Raw genomic sequence first — 17,194 nt, 5'->3', positions numbered from 1 at the left:
ATTGGGCGCCGGCCCGGCCGTCTTTGTTCAAAGGTGCCTTTGAGTGGTCTTCATCGATTTCGGAGGTTTGGCCGGAACAATACGCCTCCTCCAAGATAAGAATCTCACTTTCAAATGTAGCTAAAAATCTCCACACTGTTTTTTCATTAATTAAGTCCCTACTACAGGCGGCACCAATATCCCAGGTTGCTTTAGCTTTGACCCATCCAACCCATTTTTGAGCCGGTTTTTGGCCCAGCTTTCTAACTCCAAAAAATGGCTAGAAAACTATCATACAAATGCGCTTTTTTTCACCTGAAGCATCTATATTTAGAGCCCGATTTCAAGATAAAATTTCGCTCATTACAAAACGAAATTATAGTGAGCGTGCTGATCAAACGCATTTAAGCGGTAATCTATAAGTAAATGACCGATGAATATGTAAAGCGAAAAGGAAATATTTGAATAACTTTATGTCTTAGTCTAAGCTTCACTTCCATACTGCTTTCTTTAGATGACTCCTAAAAATCCAACTTGCTAGTTTTTGTATCAGGACAAGGTTTGCTACGGTTGTCCGCAGGTATGGCTAAATTTAACTTACTATCGATTGTAGAAAATAAAGAATATGTATATATATGTATATATATATCTTTTTAACAAACTGTTATAGGGCATATGAGGTATATACTTGTGAATTTGTGAAAAGGTGTTAATGTTATTACTGTTATTCTTGTTCATGTTTATGTCATGCCCCGATTCCACTGTAAACAGGCTGCTGCTCTTGGTTAATAAAGAAAATTAATGTTTTCTGTGAATTACAAAATAATATTATAATTATTTCGCAAGAGACAGCCATAAATGAACAACAGGCTTATCTAAGAGAAAAAAAAAATATATATATATATATATATATATAATCGGTTGAAACCAAAGGAGATGTGTGTCAATAAAAAAAAAAATAGATTTAAATGTTGTTTCATTTGAGAGCAAATCGAAGTATGTAAAAAAAGATATTTATCATCTTGAGGCATCGCCGTCGAGGAAGTAATACGAAAGAAAATGTCTTAGGTGAAACAGGTTTCCCAGGTGGCATTTGAAAATGCGTATGTTATATTGCCATTCTTTCAGCTGCTCTAACGTGTTTAAGAATAGCTAACGGCCTTTCTGCTGAAATAAGGACAACAGTCTTAAAATACAATTGCACGAGAACAGCCACTGGGAAAAAGCAAGCATCTGATACGATCCGAATTGTAAGAGAAAAATGCGTTCAGGTACAAATGTGTTGTCCAAGGAAAGCAATTTTTGCCAATTCTCAAAAAAAATATACGCATTGATCCTTTTATATTTCGTCGCTTCACTATTGATAAAAATAAAATTTGTCACTATTATAAAATATCTGTCATAAATTTCTATTAGTTTTTTGCTAAGTTAAAGAGTGTATATAAAAGGAAAATGTCCGTCTGTTAGACAAAGATTCTTGCCTTACTGTACAGTGTGGCATGTATTATTTAGTCAGTTATTATAGATAATAGAAGAAAGAAGAGCACAGATGGCAAGTTCAACTGCGGATGCTGAGCCACACGTCTACAAGAGGTAGATTTACCACGCTAGCATATGATTAGTACGTAAATGTACTACAGAGACTTCACCAACGTCTATATCTCGTGCGAAGTTAAACAATTAAGGAGATTACCTAATTTTAGAAGATATAAATAGAAAGTATTTTAGGTGTAGGAAAAGTGCAGATGTGAATCTGTTGATTGACATTGTTAAATCGTAAGAAAATAGTAGGACATGCCTAGAAACTCTATGACTTGAGTAAAAGATGGTCAATCATCCTCGTAAAACTCGAGAGGTTGTCAATAGGGTTAAAGGCTTGGGTTACCTAGGATCACCCCTTGATGGTAAAAAGCACTACTTTGAGAGAGAGAACAACAATAGACTATTGAGTCTTATTGTCTAATACAAAAGATCTCAACTATCAGTACCATTAGATACGCTGATGACGCACACCAGAACCACTACACTTAAAGGCTACAGACGGGATGCACGATAATGAACTCGTATTCCAAACACTCTAAACGTATGGTCTTCGGGTATCATCTCATTTTAGCGACATGGTCTCCTAAAGGCTTTAAAAATTAGCATCAATGACTGGTTGACTTACATTTGTTGAACGTAATGTTCGATTGATGAATATCTAATTCGAAATGAATATCTATATGATAAGGATCATATAGTAAATAGTATTAGACGCGTAAAAATTATATACTCTGTGTAGTTAACTATTATTACTCAGATGTATGCAAAGGTTACACGCACGCACCCATCGAGATGCGATCGGTAAATCAGCCCTTCACTGAACTGATGCATAATGGCTTCAGACTGGCATAAGCAGTATCTAGAATAAGTTACTTTGGACATCAAGGGAGTCCTGACGGCTCCAATCTACTGGTAGTAAGAGAACGTTCATCACTGGAGTAAAGGTGACGTCATGAAAAACCCCTTGTAGCAAGTCCTGAGCGTACGTCATAACATGAAATTAATAAGTGTTTCGTTATAGATTTCAGCCAGTTTACAAAGCTACGGATAGTGTTTGTAAACGGTTCGATTGTGTGTTTATATAAAGAAAGTCGGTACTATTCTGCAAATGATCGATACCAACGTGGATGATACTATGGTAGGACGTTGTGTCTTAATATTACGGCTGTTTTCTCCATAAACTATGCATTTGATTTTGCGTATACGAAAAGCGGTTTTATAAAAACTGTTTTTCGTATACGAAAAATACTACGCTACGTGCAAATGCGTCAATACTATTCCTACAGTTGTTAATAATATGCTAAAAAACTTGTGCTATCGATCTAAATAATACTTCAATTATTTGCAACTCGCTCAATATTTGCTTAGCCTTCTCTTCAAAGTAATTTTTTTCACGTTTCTTTGAACTTTCTTTGAAATTCACTTTAAAGTTATGTGTATTGTTACATACCGAGAGTTACTTATCGAAATCAGTTGTACTACTGCGACAGGAATGGATTCATAAGCAGGCACTTGATCACGTTATTCCTCTTTTACTCAGCTGAGGTGGTCGTCTAATTTTATGGAGTTTTAGGACTATAGGATTGGCTTTTTTGTGTTTTTAGTACTATAAATGCATTTGAACTAAATTAAGTATGCTGAGTGGATACGTCTATCTTACATCGACGGGTGGCAGTAAATGAAAGATGGCAACATCTTTAAATTTCAGCAGCTGTTTAAAAAATAATTACTCAAGACTACTAAATAAAAATAAGACTAAGTAGAACAGTGTCACTCCAGTCGTCTCAAATCAACAACACGGCAAATATTGTACATTAAGCCAATAGTAAGCTTCTTGTGGCTAAGCTTTACTCATTTCCAGATTAAGGTGTACTCGATTTCGAACGTCGAAAGGACAGTGTGATCATTTAATTCCTGATATGTTGAAGTCAGAGCGCTTACTTCGATTGTATACTGTGCGATTTCGTAAAAAATGAAGCTTTGTGGTACCTAACAAACAGATATCACTTGACAATGCTTATTTATTAAATAACTGTTTTTCGTCAGCATTAAATGCAATAAAGTTAATCCTCAGTTCTGATCCTGATTCTTAATGAAGTTGTCGGAACCCTTTCGTAACTGCGAATCAGACTAGATCAGGTAATTGATAAGAATCTATCGACGGAAATTGCAAAGTAGCAGCACTAAAAATTCGGCGGCAGGTTCTCGAGCGTCTAATTATTAGACAATTAGATAGCCCACAATCGCTTAAATCGAAAAACCTAAGTCTAGGCTTTTTTTTTACTATTAGTCTTGACGGTACGTCCTCAATAATATTAGCACTTAAAGTACTAATAAAACAGTTCGGCGTTGAGACGCGCCACTGAAGACAACGAATTTATTTGCAGAGACCCAAAAATACATAGGTCTCTTCTACGAGTAAATTTTACGTGAAGCTCTTTCCACGCCGCCCGAGATTCTTACTCCGTCGACACTTACAAACTTAAAACCTCACGTGCGCTCCTATGCTTACTTTAGTTAGCATTAAAAAAACTCCATTAAAACCTACAAGCTAGAAGGGCCCCTAAAGTTTTGTTTGCTAAAATTAAAGTCCTGTTAGTAGTGAATAATTCAGATAGATAGTGACTAAGGCCAAATGTAATAGCTGCTATTAAGAGCCTAAATTATTAGAAAAAAAAGGAGCTAGACATACACTGTTGTGTTCACCTAATACGACTCAGTTCAGGTTCCCATCTTTAACGAGCAGGGGTTCTCGAAATCGGTGTCGACCGTAGACCTGGTGACAAAAGTTACCAATTTGTAAAGACTTCTATGGTTTGACCTTCATAATCTCGTCATAATGAACTGCTTCGATTAGGGATGACAATCGCCTATGGACGACGTAGCTGAGGACGATAAAGTAGAAAACGGACTACTTTCTATAGAGTGCGCGTTGCAAATAATCGTGACGTGTATCCCCGTTACAAGGAGCAAATGTTACAAGCTGCATATCTGTCGTCCATGCCGATAGGCTACTTATATGCATGTATCCATGATCGATTCCAAAGATTTATTCGAGTATGAATGGAGTGGTCAGCCAAGTTACAAAGTTAATGTTAAAAAAACTTTTAGTCTTTAAGGACCAGCCATCGAACAGTTAGCGGCTTGGCCGACCGCTGCATTCCTTTTCGAATCAGCGCTTGATTTCTAAGATTCGTTCTCCTCTCGTTGCAAAAATTGCAAAAATGAAACGCTAAGTGGTATCTATTTAAACAATATTTCGTTCTCATACAGAAGCTTCTAAAATTATTGGCACGGGTCATATATATCTATCCTTTCCAAGTGCGTTTTTACCATGACTACTTAAAGCAGGTTTCATCCATAATTCTTGACGAGGCACCAATTTGAGTGTGTGTCATTTCGTAAATAATTCGATGACCATAACAATATATGCGTAAAGTATCTGGGCATAAAAGCAGTTACTTATCAGCCCGTGTTGATTAAATACGCTTTTACATAGTTCCATATATTATTAAGTGTTAATACGTATAGGCCAACAAAATAAAAAGAACTAGAGATTTATTTTAACTTCCAATTACTCACATGAATGTAATTTCCGACTATAAAAAGTGCTCTTCTGTGCTCCCAATGTGCGATTAGCCACATAGACGCAATTCAGCGTCAATCTCACAACGGCTTCTGTCAAAAATTGTAAAATTGCGGTTCAGTCTGATTTATTTCTACTTTCTGGCTAACTTTTATTTCAATTTCAGTCGTTCGTAATTCGGTATGGATTATTACGCACAGTTTATAGTAAACTCTTGGTGTTATATATATTTAAAGAGCGTGTGTGTTAACAAAGCAAAATGTGTATATATATATTTGGCTGAAAGGTACGTGGCCATGGTATCCATGAACATATGGCCAACATGAGTTGACAGATGTTTACTACGGCCTCATGGAACGTTGCTTCATAGGTTCGTTACTAAAAGCTCGGATATGTCCAGCAAGACCCACAAAGCGCATAATCATGGCTTGTAATACTCCACACTTGGGCTGATATTTGGCAATATTAACCTGCATTTCCCGGATTTTGGCAAGGGACTAACTTCAGGATGACTCCTGTAGTAAGACCTCATGGTTCAGATGTGGGGTGATACGATATATAGAAAGTAAACGTGGATAAACAGCTGCAAAATAAAAAAGAAACCTCTACTAGTCTTCATCGCTAATGTTCAAAACAAAGCGCAACAACGCGCATTTTAAAGAAATATAGTCTCAAAGTTGGACGTTTCACATGGCTATTCTACATCTGCTTTACATCTTTGTTTGCTGTCAAACTCTGTTCCAAACAATTTCGAAAAACGTTCTGTTCTCCATGATATGAGTATGACAATATGTGTCGGTTAAAACAATGTCAGTCGCAGCAGTATATCGAAATAAAGGACATGCATTCATTCGCTATGCTTCGTAGTAGAGCCTCTTTCTACGGCAAGCCTATGATTTGATCATGGCGAAAGCAAGAGTTTTTTGATAATGTACATGCTCATACTAGCAAATTAGTGTGTCTTTAATTGAGTAGACATGCATTTTTCGGAAGAAAAACTTACAGCCTTTCAACAGCGTAACTTCTGTATCTAGCGGATTATTAGCATAACTGAGTGAAGGTTTTACATGCTTGTCGTGCTTGTGAAGGGAAACGTGCTTGTCGCCACTTCGCAAATATGTATGGTGATACTTTGTCACAAGTTTGTAGACTAGAAATTGACTCCGTGGCGGAACTGAGTATTAGCTATATAAGCGCCCGTCAGAAGCGGGGCATACAAATAATTTCATCCAAGAATCTGCTTTCATTTAAATATAGCTAACAAGCAAACGCATTTAAACGTAACGTCACACATATAGTGATATCGTAACAAACATAAGCTCACACGCTTGAGATAACTGGCTGGCACCACCCTTAATTTGTATACCGAAGGTCCCAGCTTACAAAGGCAATCTCCTACCTAAAAACATCCATATATTTAGCTAACTCTGTAAGTAATTAGATTTTGTCAATTTTTTTTAAGTTTAATTTAAAAACTTAGAAGCCATCAAGAATTTCATTCATTTAAATATTGTATATATGTACACAGGAATATACCTAGTTGCCTATCTCGTAGTTTGCATATGATATATATTTGTACTATAGCATGATCTATTCGCGTTGTTTACTATTTATTGAGCATATAGCAGGGTACCATGTAAAATCTTTAGATCAATTCTGCGCGTCGTGCTATTCTAACTCGGTCTTCAAGGAATAATTGTTTGTTTTAACATCTTGTGAAAATATAATTATTTTTGCCAGCCAAAGACGTTCGTTTAATTTATCCTCATCCTTTGGACACCAACCTTCAATATCAAGGCGTTGTGATAAGAAACCACTTACGACGAGACATTTCTGCCTTTGGAAAGATGGATAATGATATTATAAGCTTATTTCCTAAATAGCGAAGGTCTTCACTGACGGCCATTAGAAAATTAATGTTAGAGCAGAGACACGCATTCTAGAAGATACTAAATGCCGATCAGCGCCAGTAACGGCAAACATATTATCCTGCTTTCTTTACATGTCTTGAATTAACTTTTTTTAATATCGTTCTAGGAGAGGAGTATTTATACGTGGGCACAACATATCTATCTAGATCAAGCCGAAGAATCATATAATCCCATATTTTGAACATGTGCTTCACTGAAGATATATTAAGAATAAGACTGCTGATGCGAGAGGCCGTATCTATTATATGATTCTATATTTTATTTGCCTATAAAAGGGAACTCCCAAATGTTAGCAATCAATTTGTTCCTTCATAGCCTGCTGATCTAAGTAAAATAGCTCGCATATGATGCGGAAGTGCAGTCAATTGCTCTATGAATTCTTAGCGGGTCTGGCTATTTCGAATTTCCATATATATTTAGGTCATTGGCACATTTTTTGAGTAGTTGCTGTTTGTTGGGACGCGCCTCTAGGCTCTGCGCGAAAATTGTTTACTGGGCTGGGCCCTGACAGATCCCGGAGGGACAGGTTGCTTAGTGAAAAAGGTTGGCACCATGCAGCCGCTAACCAGCCGTCAGAGACATCAATGAAGTTTTTCGAAGATACGCGATAACTTGCAGTATATTACATGTCAACTCTGAGCAGTGTTGCTTGCGGTGGCCCGATTATAACATACTTATAGGAGTTGCAAACTCCTTTCTAAGCCATCTTTTTGGGGACCAAGGAATTTTTTTGATAGCATAAAGTAGTGTATTAAATCAATGACAATTCTTTCTATTAGATGAACAGATATGACCAACAGATCTATAGCTTTCTGAAGTGGTTTTCAAAAAACTGGAAGAATTCCTCTTTCGAAAGTTTCAGTAAAGCCAATAGGTAAAGATACAACGAGAACAAACAACTTCGTCAAAAAAGACTGGCGGCGTTTAGCCTGGATTGAGGCAGTACTTTCACTTAATCCGACGAAATTTTGCAACGTGAACCTTGGAAGTAATAGTGTGATTAAAGCATGCATTAGATTGCACCGTCTAGTTGGAAGTAGTTCCGTTTAGGTATTTTAGTAATGTAGCACTTTATCAACAGTCACGCAGTGAGCACGGGCCGGTGCGGCAACTTCATGAGAGGTACACATTCAGTTGCTACCGAAAGGAACTTCTTCAACTTTATGTCGCCTAGCCACCCAGTCGGTATTACAAGGTATGCATATGACTTAACTGCAGTTCAATTGTAAAACGAGTGAAAAAAAGTTTAACGCGCAAAAGAATAGAGCAATTGACCTGGTTAAACGAGCGCAGATACAAGAAAACAACGTGATATCAATCCGCAATCGAGTTGTAGTGAGTAAAGAGCCATCACTAATTTATGAGTTCCAAATTAACTGCGATTGCTTTTCTATTGTGTTTTAGGAAATTTAAGATGCGCGTCGATGCCTCTCTCAGAATATTCTCAGTGTGCTTGAGCTGCATTTTTTTTTGCGTTAATCCTGTGCTGAAGTAGTAATTAGAGTACTTTGGAATACCCTATTTATTATATGGATTCAAATTTACTTATTGTTTTCTATAGCCCAAGAAAGCGTGAACAATTTTCGTAATCGTTTCGTGCTGTGTATTCGATTGGCTAAAGTATATACTCGTGAATGGGAACCATTATAGCAAGAACGAGTAAATAATACAGAAGGCTTTCCCCAGAAAGGGTCAATATCTTATTGAAGATAATTCTGTTTGTCAGCTAGAAGTGGGGTTCAGTGAAATACTGCAGTCAACGTTAGTAGCGGTGTTGCACCGGTGCCTGAATAGAATTTTCGCACTGACTCCGTGCTCCCTATCTTGTCAACACTGCAGGAGCTTTTACACTTTGCTTGCAGTAGATTGTACACTTTTGTGTTTGGCGACGCCTTATCGATAGGGAAACCTCTCTGGACATACGCCTTGGTATCTACCCAGTCGGACATTTAATGACCGCAAAAAAGGGGCCATCATAAGGCCGTGAGTCTAGTTTACACTCTGTAGACACCCGTAGAAGTCTCTCAAAAAAACACTGTTCTTTGGTGATGCCTGAGTGGGAAATCTATCACTAACGTGGTTTAGGTGGCAATGAAATCGATACCAAAACTGGTGTAGTTGGCAACTGTTTTCCTACCGCGAGCAACAATATTTTGATGAAAAATGAACGATCATTAAATCTCAGGCTTCACAATCACTACAGACTCTGACTAAAAAGCTCAAGATTAATTTTTGGATGATATTAAAAATATGCTTTCGCGAACTACTCTGCCTCTTCTATAGCTTTGAAACCAATGTTATGATATCGAAGACTTGTGGCGAATCTTTAAATTATAAGCTTTTTCCTTCACTTCAGCTTATAAGCGGGTAGATCTTCAGAGGCTCAAAACATTAGCTCTCATGTATCTTCGTGCCTACAGTGAAAAGACTTCTCAAATTTAACTCCTTCAGGGAGACAGAAACATAATATACGTAATTGGCACGTTTGCAAGTAAAAGTATGTACCCTGCGGTGTTATTACATAATTCCAAGTACCTTTTGCTGTTCCCGAAACTGTTCCTCTAAACATCAGTAGTCTGTTTCAGTTTAAGAGAAATATTATCAGATTTTAATTTTAATGCTTCATTTTACATCCACATAGGCCTCACAGTTATGCCGCTGCTCTTTTCAAGCCTAAGAGTACTGTTGAAAAAAAAAATCTGTTTAATGACAGCGCTTCGTAAATCCGCTTTATAGTTCTGATTCGCTACATCCTAAGACTAACGCGGAAGTTTTCTAAAATCAAATTGGCCACTTAATTCCCTTACCTGTAAATGGAAAGTCAAGAGGCGTAAATGCGATTACAGTGATTAAAGAAACGTAATGTTGTCTTTAAAAGAAGCAAAGTTCTCGAATTGAAACCCTTATGTTTGTGGCACAAAAGAAATTGCAAGAGTAACTTTGAGATATTAGCATGAGGGCTTCATTAAGGTTAATATGAATATCGTAGGGCATAAGTTTCAAACCCTCCACTTCAACTTCTAATTTGAAATGCAGTTGTATTACAAAGTCCACTGTGCTATACAGGTCAAGGAATAAGCGCTAAAGAAAGCGTAGCGAAAACAATGATTGTGCTTGCAATAACTAAAGGAACGTAGCTGAAGTTTCTTGAAGCAAAATGTATGACCTATTGAGCTTAGACATACCTCGTTTGTTTTTTCCGCTTTCTTTCCTATAGAGCATTAGAAATTAGATCAACGAACTCAAATTAACTCTGCGCCAATAACCAGACTACTTGCAGCTCAAAAATCACTAAGCTGGCAAAAAAATTGCCATATTATCGTTTTTTCAAGTATTCGAATAAAGATTATGAAAAATATAAACTGGCTTCTATCAAATAAAATTATACATGGGCGCACCGTCCTCAAACCGCTAGAGTTGTCTAACTAAACGCCAAAAAGTAATATCTATCCAATATTCTGTAATAATTATAATAGGAGTATACATCCTAAATGATAAGTCGTAGATACCGTTGAGTCTATACCACTAATTATCAGTTTTTGTCTCTACGTCCATCCATGTGCTCAATTGAATAGGCAATTTAGGTAAAATTCCTCATCCTTGTCTACTAAGTGTAGAAGTAGGAATTTTAGTGATTCTTTAATACCTTACACGATCAGATGGTTGGTTCCCATTAGCTCAATACCAACACATAAGACATTATGGGAGGCCCTAATGGTCAGTGGTTGACAACATGGAAAGAGCCCAAAATGCTGCCTACGTAATAGAAAAGAGTCAAATGGCCTTGTATCGAGAAGATAATAACTAGTTACTTGTGTGTTTTTACGGATGATTTTTTATAACACAGCAATAATTCTATTTCATCATCGAATGGTTGTTTTAAAGCAATCCGACAAAAGTGTTATAGAAATGTGCTCTGCTTCAGAAACCTACCACATATTTAGTGCGACAGATGAGTTCTTCGAGCCTGTCACCCGTTCCATTGAAGGGAAGTGATCCACAAAGCAGCGTATAGAGAAGAACACCGCACGACCATATGTCGCTAGGTTTACCATAACCTAGACCTCGCAGAACCTCAGGGGCACTAAAGTGGCAACCATTCATACCGTTACCGTCTACTCGCTCTGTAAAATACATCAAAACAAGAGATGAACAAAGTTACCTTTTAATTAGCGTCCGGTCATCGGTTAATGTATTACGTATACAACCCCAGAGGTGCAAGAAGGCTAGGTGAGTTACATTTATTTATAAATTTTTATAACAAAAAATAGGTGACTGTGGTAATGTTGCTGTATTAAAATCATTTTGTATTATCACATTTTTTTGTCGCGGGGTGACTTTATAAATAAATTCTATGTATAAATATGGATTTTTTAATCAAAATACGATTAAATTACTAAAATATTAAATTAATTGTTTTTCTAAACTTCACAAGTACAAAAGTCACAATTTATTGATACATGAATACTATTAATCCTACTGTTATCCAATAATTATACGAATATTTCATTCTCATTGCATCTAAAATAGACGTGCTGCTTTCTTACCGCTAGCGGCAGCAGCTACCTCAGATAGTCCCCTTTCCGCTTATTATCCCTGTTAGAAGTCGTGTTCTCTAAAGTTTTGAAATATTTCAGATCCTTTACTGACAAGTCCAATGATTCCCATCATGAATGAAGTAAAGGGAGCGTAAAAACGGTGTACTTTTGCATCTTTTTTGCGTTCGCGTGTTCCGCTATCCATCTTATTGGCTATCCATCTTAACATACGAGCGACTAATGTGAATGAAACAGTTACGTTTTTTATTACGCATTTCTCTTTCAGATCGTAATGATGTAGTTACGCCATATAGCCCTCTTTCCTAAAGGAAGCGCCAAATTAGTTGGCTCAAGCGGCGAAGGCGCTCTTACTTTTCGTGGGGTTTCCTAAATAATCACAGTTAGCTCTGCATGTCTTTCCATCCTACACGGACTTCGGGTGGGCCGAAGGGATGTAAGCCATCACCGCAGCGTCACAAAGAGCATATTTATAGGGATCTCGTAAAGATGGCTCTAACTTCAGTGAAGTTAATGCGTGAATTCGATTTGCGGATACCTTACCTCCGTGTTATGTTATGCTATGGCGAAGTGCGGTTTCAGCTAGCTACTTCAAACTACCCGTTAAATTCACTCATTTCTATTCCTAGCCCTGCGTTGATGCTTGCTAATACTCTTTTGACAAGGGGTTCTCTTGCACTTAACGCAGGGTTCGGGAGAGCCGTGCATCCTGCCTTTGTTTTAGTCGCTTTTATTTCTCGGTGAGCTTTATAGCCTTTCTTATGTACTTGCACGTTGCTGTCTAGCTTTCTCCGTTCTGAGGCATCTAGTTCATCACGGCGTCGGTCCTAAATGGGCGCCCTCTTTGCAATTTCCTCCTTGAAGAGTGTGTAGCGCTTCAGCATGTGAGTCACAACACCACACATGTTAGCATTGCATACGATGTTTTTTTATTATAACGCTTGGAAACATTGATAGCCATTGAAGACGTTGATCAGGCGCTGGGTATCTGCTCCTAAGCCGTTTTCGTACCACTCCCTGGTTCCCGATACCACTATCCATTTCCAGGTAGCGACACTTCTTGTGCTTTTTGAAGTGTCTTCTTTAGAAGTCTCTCGTGTAAATATCTGCTGCTGATACATTTCTTCTGCTGCTTGGCTGTGGTGTTTCTTGGTGCGAAAGAGAGGGGCGGGATGATTTAGAATGCTCTACTTATTCGGAAAGCAAACACGTACTGTATTTTCGTTAAATAGCCCTTATTCTCCTTTAATTTTATAGCTTGTATGTAGACAGGGGCAGCGCATCGAACTGTGGATTTTCTGCGTATGACAATGCTTCATGGATATAAAGGCGTACTTTTTTTCTACAGTGTATATAAAACCAAATTCCACTTTATCGAAAAGAAGAAACTCCGCACGTCTAGAATATTAGCTAAACAGGGGGCATTCATTTTCGTTGTCTGCTTTCCTTCCCTTTGGATATGCTGAAGGACCAAGTGTGCGCTTTAGGACTTCCAACCTACAGCCAAAAGAGTTGATCGATCATTTATAGATCCGAACTGCTCGTATGCAAACGTTCCTTTCAACTCCTTTTCGCTGATCAGTCTTTTAATGATAGGAGCTTTGAGTGCCTTATCCGCTGCATTGATACAGCGTGACTTAAATGAACTTGATCAAGTTCATTTAAGCCACAGACTTACCACGGATTGATATGGGTATTAGCTTAACCTCTTTCAACCAATTCGGAAAATTGCTTTCTTGCAGAAATTTAGTGGCCATTTATCGGAGGATTTTCGGGTAGCTGGTTAGCAAGTGCTCCACAGTTTCTAACCGTATTCCATACGGCCCTAATGTTTTTCGCACGCAAATTTCCGCCCGTCTTAATAATAATCTTCGTCGAGGTCATCTTAATGCTACCATGGACCACAAGCCTTTCCTTTCTTCGTCTTTGACGCCTTGAAGACAGTTTTACGGCTATTTCTATGATAGCTTGATTTGTAAGTCTGGACGACATACCACTTTGTTTATTCAGACGTTCTTGTAACCTCTACCTCATGAATAGTTTTATATTTCATCAACGAGCTGTGAGCATATTTTCTCGTTGCAGCGTTTAATCCCTTTGCACATAATACGTCTGGCCTTTCAAGGATCACCGAGCTTCTCCTTTGAAGCCTTTCTCTGAGCCCTTCTACTGGTTTAGACCCTGCGGGCGGCTGCCAATATTCCTATCCCGTTTCCATGTGTTGACGTTTTACTGCCCCTGTTTACTGCATCCTTCAGCACCTTGCCATTCAACTTCCGGTAAGTAAAGCCTCATTGGCTTGCACATTGCGTCGACTTACTACCTTACCCACCTTAACTCATAGATTATGTTCTTGTGATTTCTGAGATTATCCACTTCATCTGCAACGTGCCATCCCCTAATATCTTTTACTATTTGGTCCTCATAGATCATGAGTGCTGTGTAATCTCCTATTCTCTTTTATAGAACATAGACCTATGTCCGTCATTGATTAACCGTAGATTTTATTTAACCGACCGCTCAGCACGAAGTGTTTCTTTCTGCAAGGTCCGCCTACTCTCCTTGTTGATGGCAGCCGCGTTAACCTCTTTAATTTAAGCGGACAATCCCCGTTTTTAATTTGGGAAGCCATCTAGGCTCCCAGATAGCCCGAGTCAGTCACTTAGTTAAGGTTTCGCAACTTTTATGAGTAGCAGCTGTTACCTACGACTTTAACTCGTACAGTCCTAGTTTCCACATCCTTTCCTCTCGGCCGAATCATCGTTTCTGCCACCTTCTGTAAATACTACAGCTTGTCGGCGCCCTCCAATAACACCTTTCTTCGCCTTCTACCGTCATTATAATTTAACTCAGCAATTAAATAGCTGGGATTATGTTTGTTTCTTGGGAGTGACTTATCTTTCCAAGAAGCTGATAGATTGCATCAGTGATGCCGTGATAATTTCCACTTCCGGGATCTTAATGATGACGATAAGCGTGAGAACGCCGTAGTCGGCGTTGAATTTAATTCCACCAAAGACATTGTCTTTGAAGATGATCGTGGCCATCTTTTTCGCCGGAATGACTGTGGAGATCCGGTGTCGGCTCACATTAGGCGGCCTTGCTTCAAAAGGCTCTAGAACCTTCCAGCCCTTTGGTGACCAAGTCTACTTTCAATGTATCCTTTCCTTAAAGATTTCTTTGCATGCTACTTCCGTTTTCGCGCATGCATCCTCTAGCCACTTTTCCTTGGATAAGAGATGTGATATTTTTGCTAAAGTTTGCATAATTTTTTTCCGTCTTTGAAGGACTTCTTGCGACAGTTTTGCGACTTTGATAGCTGAATTGAATGAGTTATTATCTGTTCTGTCTAGTTTTGTGGCCATGTCTTCACCTTTTTCTTTCTGTCGGAATGTCCGCCACTTTTTTAGCCTTTACTATAGTCTATACTACTACTCCTTGTTGTCCATTTGAGCATTTAGCATCTCCACCGTAGCGAAACTGTGAATCCCCAAAGCCAGTTTATGAAGGCTCTTCCAGATGGTAAGAAGCTTTAATGGATTAGTACTGTGCTTACTCTCCATCGAAGACTTTTTTTTTGTGGACATCATCAATTAGTAGTGGGAACCTTCTGTGGTGTCCGTCCATTAATTTTCTATTTTCTTCATCTAAAAAAACTGCGTGTGTGCTCGGTTTCTTTGCCCACCAGAACTGCCAGGCATTCACCCCCGATCTCGCAAGGGCATCTGCTGTAGGTCTTCGTTCTCTCCCTATACTCCCTCTCTCCTGCTCCTGTTCTTTTCGTCCATCTTTCGTTCCTCACAACCTTTTCCGGCCCAGTCCCTTTACATTGTTGAAAGTGCTAGCTTCCGTCTTGTCCCTAAGGGCAAAAAAGTTCAAGGCAAATAATATAATAATAGTAAATTTTTACCACTTCAAAAGGAAGTTCGACGAATCTTCAAACTCTCTAAAAGACAACTTAATTCGTATTTCTAGCGTCGTCAAAATCTACTAATGTCTGCCGAAAGTTATTGTCTTTGTTGTCGGAAAATTGCTTTCTTGCAGGAATTTAGTGGCCATTTATCGGAGGATTTTCGGGTGGCTGGTTAGCAAGTGCTCCACAATTTCGTCAACTTGTCGTCAAGATTTCAATCTTTTTGGTACAAGAAAACGAAAACTTATGGATCAGTCACCCAGTTCTTTCTGACGTTCAGTGTTTCTCCATACTTCCCGCAAAGCGAGGTATACTCTGGACTATTCTATAACGCAAAAGTTGCCCAGAAGTGTTTGTTTATTTTGATCCCACAGTGATTAAACGTAATCTTTGTGTTGGTCACCTCTAACCCCGAGTTTTCTTGAGTATCTTGAGCAAATCTTACAACCTTTGTCATTTCTACAGCCGCATCTCTAATACACCGGTTTTCCCTCTTATACGCAATGTCTGTGAGGTTAACGTTAAATACTTCGCCCAGAATATTTTTTATATCATAAATTTTAAGATCACCTAGGATGTCAGTAATCTAGACAAGGTGCAATGCACACGCATGTTTAGACTAACCTAAATTTACCTGCACATACATTTGGCTACTTCTGCATGTATAACGTTCAAGCGAAGACGCCTCTGGAGCAATGTGCAGAGTTGGTCATTTACGGGGTTTTTTTTGCATATCAATAAGTATCCCTAAAAGTTCCAGCTTGTTGGCGTTAATACGCTGCTCCTGTAAATGCTAACAACTATGATTTCTGTTATCTTCAGATTCTATTACACCTAATACATCCAAAGCAATCACAAGGCTGCATAATCCAAGTTTCATCTAATATGATTCAATATTGACGAGATTGGCCATCATTGAATTCTTATGAGTGAGTGAACTTAGTCCCAATGTCACCCTGCTGCACGCATTGAGTAAAAAAGCAGTTTGATTAAACTCCAGAGTAATGGAGCAAAGCTCTCCAGGTTATCGGTTGTATTGAATGGATTCCTAAAATCAAGCTTGGCTAAAATCAGGAGCGGACGCTTAGCTACCATAAAGCTTTTGTTCTATTGGCCATTGTTTTAGTCCTGACCTTCACGGCCACGCAAAACGGTTAAGTATTATCGCATTTGCGACTAATAAATAGGGATAGTGCATATCTGCGTAAGGCATTAGGCAGGAAACAAAGCTTCTGTGCTTTTTTACTGAATAGTAAGTACCGCATTCTTTACCTTCGTGGCAGTAAGTTATCAACTTTTACAATAATGTAGAGGGTGCAATAAAACCTTTCATTCGAAATCTAGGAAAGCAGTTTTGACGATGATTGCCATTCGCGGTTTCAAGTTGTCATAAAGCAGGATGACCTAAGATCGTTTGACGCCTTTTTCTCCTAAATAGCGTGGTTGACGTGATGCAACTGAACGAAATAAACGTACCGATCAACTACCCGACTCATAAGAAACAATCCTCAATGAATTAGGGCTCTGTAATGCTATCAAACAGAAAGCATAATCTAATTAGACCCTAAATTTTCGCTTCTCTTTCGGACCCGCCCATCTGGACTTCGGGTCCATATTTGCATGGATACGCTTCTTTTCATCATCGGTGGGAATTCTGTGTAAAAATCGGTTGGGATGTTGGGATCGA

General features: G+C 38.5%; 1 protein-coding gene and 1 long non-coding RNA gene across 11 annotated transcripts in view; one reads left to right on the top strand and one right to left on the bottom strand.

Moving 5' to 3' along the window:
• CASK (peripheral plasma membrane protein CASK) overlaps positions 1-17,194 on the bottom strand; it is a 322,381-nt gene that overhangs the window by 210,291 nt on the left and 94,896 nt on the right. For all 9 annotated transcript variants that reach the window (XM_086977513.1, XM_086977510.1, XM_086977511.1 and 6 more), the window contains one exon: positions 10,972-11,162. In XM_086977513.1, the coding sequence (XP_086833639.1) occupies positions 10,972-11,162 (191 nt within the window). The remainder of the gene's footprint in view (positions 1-10,971; positions 11,163-17,194) is intronic.
• Positions 8,226-16,419, top strand: LOC111243486 (uncharacterized). Of its 2 annotated transcripts, XR_002670495.2 has the most exons (5): positions 8,226-8,373; positions 10,964-11,268; positions 13,680-13,873; positions 15,639-15,815; positions 16,330-16,419. It is a non-coding gene; the product is annotated as an uncharacterized LOC111243486 (long non-coding RNA). The 2 variants fall into 2 exon arrangements; XR_015319173.1 differs by lacking the exon at positions 16,330-16,419 and having other exon boundaries at positions 15,639-15,934.

This window comes from Varroa destructor, unplaced genomic scaffold (genome assembly GCF_002443255.2).
Source record: "Varroa destructor unplaced genomic scaffold, Vdes_3.0 BEIS01000001.1, whole genome shotgun sequence".
NCBI classification, from domain to species: domain Eukaryota; kingdom Metazoa; phylum Arthropoda; class Arachnida; order Mesostigmata; family Varroidae; genus Varroa; species Varroa destructor.
Note: the sequence above shows the minus strand (reverse complement) of the source record. Positions and strands in the feature narration are given on the sequence as shown.